This window comes from Chrysochloris asiatica, unplaced genomic scaffold (assembly GCF_000296735.1).
Source record: "Chrysochloris asiatica unplaced genomic scaffold, ChrAsi1.0 scaffold00043, whole genome shotgun sequence".
Classification (NCBI taxonomy): domain Eukaryota; kingdom Metazoa; phylum Chordata; class Mammalia; order Afrosoricida; family Chrysochloridae; genus Chrysochloris; species Chrysochloris asiatica.
Window position 1 is genome coordinate 20,998,610 of NW_006408561.1, and position 4,652 is coordinate 21,003,261.

General features: G+C 42.6%; 1 protein-coding gene across 1 annotated transcript; it reads right to left on the bottom strand.

Moving 5' to 3' along the window:
- Nucleotides 1–418: 418 nt before the first annotated feature.
- On the bottom strand, nt 419–4,401 carry GHSR (growth hormone secretagogue receptor). Its single transcript, XM_006861843.1, has 2 exons — nt 3,549–4,401; nt 419–748 (listed from the first exon to the last, which is right to left on the bottom strand). Exons 1-2 carry the CDS (start codon nt 4,342–4,344, stop codon nt 444–446), a joined length of 1,101 nt encoding a protein of 366 aa, XP_006861905.1. The 5' UTR covers nt 4,345–4,401; the 3' UTR covers nt 419–443.
- Nucleotides 4,402–4,652: the final 251 nt, after the last annotated feature.

Genomic DNA, 4,652 nt, shown 5'->3' on the forward strand with positions numbered 1-4,652 from the left:
GTGTACCGCTCTAGAGCTATATGAAAATTGTTGATTTTTAACTCATATTTTAAAGTTTTTATTTTAATGACCTTTTTTTAATTGAGTAATTTTATCATTATAAAAACATTAATCAGACTTAATGTTTACCCACTAAAAAGCGCCTTGATTACCCACTCTGTAGCTTTTCTTTTCTCCGAATTGCGAAGCCCTGGCCAACACCCCACAGCAGAAGGCAAAATCATAAGCAGTGAGTATGCAGAAAGTGTGTGACAGCACTGATGAGTGTGCAATCAAATCAAACTGCTGACACCCCACAATCCTATCTTCTCATTCCTCTCAATTGAGTCCAGATCTATGTGTCCCTAATTCCAGAATCAACCTTCACCTTCCTCCAAAGTTCTGCTGTGTATGGCTTCCAGTTTAGAATAACAAGTGATGACTTTGCTCAGATTCGTGTTCAGTCATGTATTAATACTAGATTCTGTCCAGGCTCGAGAACTTTCATCCTTCAGAGTGGAGAGCTTCCTCTGGGAGAAGGGTTCAAATCCCAGAAGTCTGAACATGGCCACCCGGTATTTCTTAGACATGATATTGTACAGGATGGGGTTGATGGCAGCACTGAGGTAGAAGAGGACAAAGGACACCAAGTTGCAGTACTGGCTGATCTGGGCAATCTCCAGGGAGCCAGGATCAAAGGACTTAGAAAATAAGTATCTTCCAACGTGAAAGGGCAGCCAACAGAGAATGAAAGCAAACACTACGACAGCTGCAAAAACAATAGGAGAGAGCGCATCAGTTCAAGGAATGTCATAGAAAATGACATTTTAGTTTTAAGAAATAGTTTTGAGTAATTTATGGTATGATAACTAACTTACAGAAGCAGCATTCCTACATTTTAACCAAAATGGATTCTTTCTGGATCAACCAATCATCTGTTTCTACAACCTTCTTAGTCGTTTTTGTCTAACAATTATTTGGGTGATGTGATTGAATTAACTTGAATATTGATTGGCTTAAGAGATTAGATAATATATCTGCGATAGTCCTCAATTTTATAAATGTTAAACAACCAAAAATATATGAGATAAAAGGATTGGTCTCAACCATAGTTATATATTAAATGTTCCTAGGGCACTTAAAAAAAAAATGTATGTATTTAAATTTAAATATTTAGAAAGAAGACTAGGGCACCTATTTTTTTTTTTTTTTTTTAATCCTTCTTTCTTTTCAAAGTTCCACAGAGGACTGAATGTGTACCAGGATTGAGAACCACTGAGATAGATGATTCTATGCCAATTATATAAAAATGTTGCTGTTATTGTTGTTAAGTGCCATACAGTCAGTTCTGACTCAGCAAGAGTATCCTATATAAGGTTTCCAAGTACAGTTGGTGCATATGAACCACCAACCATACGGTTAGCAATCCAGTGCTTATCCAACGGCATCAAATAAGGACTCCTATATAGACATACATAAGCCATAAAAGGGCATACAACGAATAAGCCTTAATTATCATCCATCCAAGTCTTCATTTGACTTATTTAAGCTATTTTTTCAAGATCTCTAATAAATTTCTAGATTTTTAAAAAAATTTAGAATTCATAAGAAAATAACACAAAATAATACTTTAGTCCTTGGACCAGCTTAGTGATTCTTTTTGAATTGTCATGGCAAAAGCAAATGAATACTTATGTTGCGAAATCAGTAAGGATAATTAGCAGCCTAGCTAATAATATTGGAGAAATTACTAAACATCCTCAAAACTTAAGTTGCAACTTGACTGCACAGTAGCAACATGAACCTTATATATGAGAACTTAGAATCCTGTGGAGGGGGCTAGGTTAGTATAGTGATTATGAGTTGGGGTGCTAACTTCAAGATCAGCAGTTCAAAACTACCAGCCATTCTGTGGGAGCAAGATGAGGCTGTCTGTGCCCATAAAGATTTACAGCCTTGGAAACCCTATACAGGGTTGCTATGAGTTGGAACCAACTCCACGGCACACCACTACCACCATGTCATGAAAATCACTTGTCTACAAAATGAAAAAAATTTAAATTCCCTGAATAAATGATATCAATTTAATATGTAGAATTCTAGGACTTATAAAACTACCAATATGAAATCATCCTGGAATGACTTCTATTGTTGTTGTTAGGTGCCATCGAGTCAGTTCTGACTCACAGTGATGAGATACACCACAGACTACTAAGAACCATTAAGTAGGTAAATAAGTACAAAATGTTGACTATAATGTCCAAATAATAAACGCAAATACTCTAGTTTTGAAACAGAGTGTAAAATTAATATTTTGCCTGAATGTGACCACTCTTTACATTTAACTGGAGCAAACACATATACTTAAAAATTCGAACTAAAGCAATAAATACTAAGCACATTCCAGTCACGCCACTGCATTGGATGCTCCCTGAAAGGCCTTCATTAACTTTCAGAAAGTCTCTTTTCCTCATGTTGGAGGCCTGCCTATCCTAGGTCATCCTAGCCTATTCTACCTGGAGAAACAGGTAATTATGAAAACAAATCAAGAGATTCCAGCAATGATTTGTCACTGACTTCCTCCCGAAGGGGTATAAATAGCAGGATAAACAGAGTAGATGGAATTATTTGAAGAAAAAAAAAAAGGCAGTGCAGAAGAGGAATCACAATATTGAAAGAAAAATGAATCATCTGTGACAGAATTATCCAAATTGATCACGTCTTTGGTTAAAATTACCTCTTACTACTTTGTAGCTTACCTGACTGCTTCTCTCAATGTAACTTAGAGATGCACACATTGTATATGAGGCAGAAAGCTTTTCTTTTCCTTTAACACTTAAAGACAATGGACTTTTATGTAATATTTCAGTTTTGAAACAAAGTTTGGGGTAATATAAAACCTGTTTTAGGGTTAATTCAAAGCTGGTACATTTTTTCATGAGAAAGAAAAAGAAACAGGAAGAAAGAGATGCAAAGAGTTGGAGGTCAAAAGAGATAGAAAAGACCATGAAAGGGAGGGAAAAGAAGAGGTAGAGAGGGAGGAACAGAGAGAGACAGACAGAGTTATGATAGTGAGAGCTACAGAGACTGAAAGAGTCAGGAAAGATGAAATGGGAGAGGCGGAGAGGAGGGATGAAGAAGGGTAAGAGAAAAAGATCATAGGAAAAGAAGAAACACACACTCAAATATTCCAAACCCATTGCCATAGTAATTCTACAGAACAGAGAACTTAGGTTTCCTGAGACTGTAAATCTTTCCTGAAGTAGACAGCCTCATTGTCCTCCCATGGAGTGGCTGATGGGCCAGAACTGCCAATATTGAGGTTAGTGATGCTTAACCCACTGAGTCACTAGGCCTTCTTACACATACATCTACAGAGAAGTTGAAAGAGGGAAGAAGAAGAAGAACCAAGCAGGAAAGATTGAGAACAATTAAGAGATACATAGATACAGTCAGAGATTGAGAGCGAGACAGGAGAGAAGAGCAGAGATTTAGGGGAAAGGGATGAGGAGGGGGAAAACAGTGGAGAGGACACGCCAAGGGAGTCCGGAAGTCGTGTGGAGACCCACCTAGCATTTTCACCGTTTGTTTGTGGTTCTGGTCCCTGAGCGAGGCGCCCACTGCAGCCTTGCCGTGCCTCCTCCGCCACAGTTTCCTGCCGATGAGGCTGTAGAGCACAGTGAGGCAGAAGACAGGCAGAAAGAAGAAGATGCTGGACACCCACACCATGACGGTGAGCAGCCCAGAGCGCACCGCGAACTCGGTGGCTCGGCACTCGTTGGTGTCCCGCGGGTCGGTGCCATTCTCGTGCTCCACCCCGACCAGCACGAAGATGGGGCCAGCGCTACAGAAGGCCACGGCCCAGATGACCAAGATGACTAGCTTCACCTTGCCTTTGGTGACCACCACCTTGGCCCGCAGCGGAAAACAGATGGCGAAGTAGCGCTCGACGCTGAGCGCTGTGATGGTGAGCACCGTGGCGTAGGTGCAGCTCTCGCTGACGAACTGGAAGAGTTTGCAGAGCAAGTCGCCAAAGTTCCAGGGTCGGTACTGCCAGAGACGGACGAGGTCGAGAGGCATGCAAAGGAAGATGAGCAGGTCGGAGAAGGCCATGCTGGACAGATAGAGGTTGGTGGTGGTGCGCAGCTCACGGAAACGCGACACCACCAGCATTGTAAGCAGGTTGCCCGCGATGCCCACCACAAAGAGCAGCACGCAGGTGGCAGTGACTCCCGCAAGCAGAGGCGCAGGGAAGAGCGGCAGCAGGTCGTCTATCAGCGAGTCGTTGCCGGGGGGCGCGTCCCAGTCCAGATCCGTCAGCGTGAGGTTGGACCCTGTCTCCTCGCTTGGTGTCTGGTTCCACATGCTGCCTCCTCGGCTTCACCGGAGAGCGGAGCGCGGCTCTGGGACGCTATTGCACTGGGAGTTTGGACCGCGAGGATTCCCAAGAAAGTCCCTTCAGGGGAGGTAGAGTCCGAAGAAGGAGTGGGCAGGAGCTCAGGGTGAATGCTTTAAGAAGAGAGGGTCGTGAGGAACAGAACGTGAGGGATAAGTGAGACTGTGAGCGAAAAGAGCGCGTATCAGGAGATGGACAGAGAGGGAAATGGAGATGGGAACTGGTAGAGAGAAGGGACAGAGTGACCCAGAGTCTACCACCGCAGTCTCTGGCACCT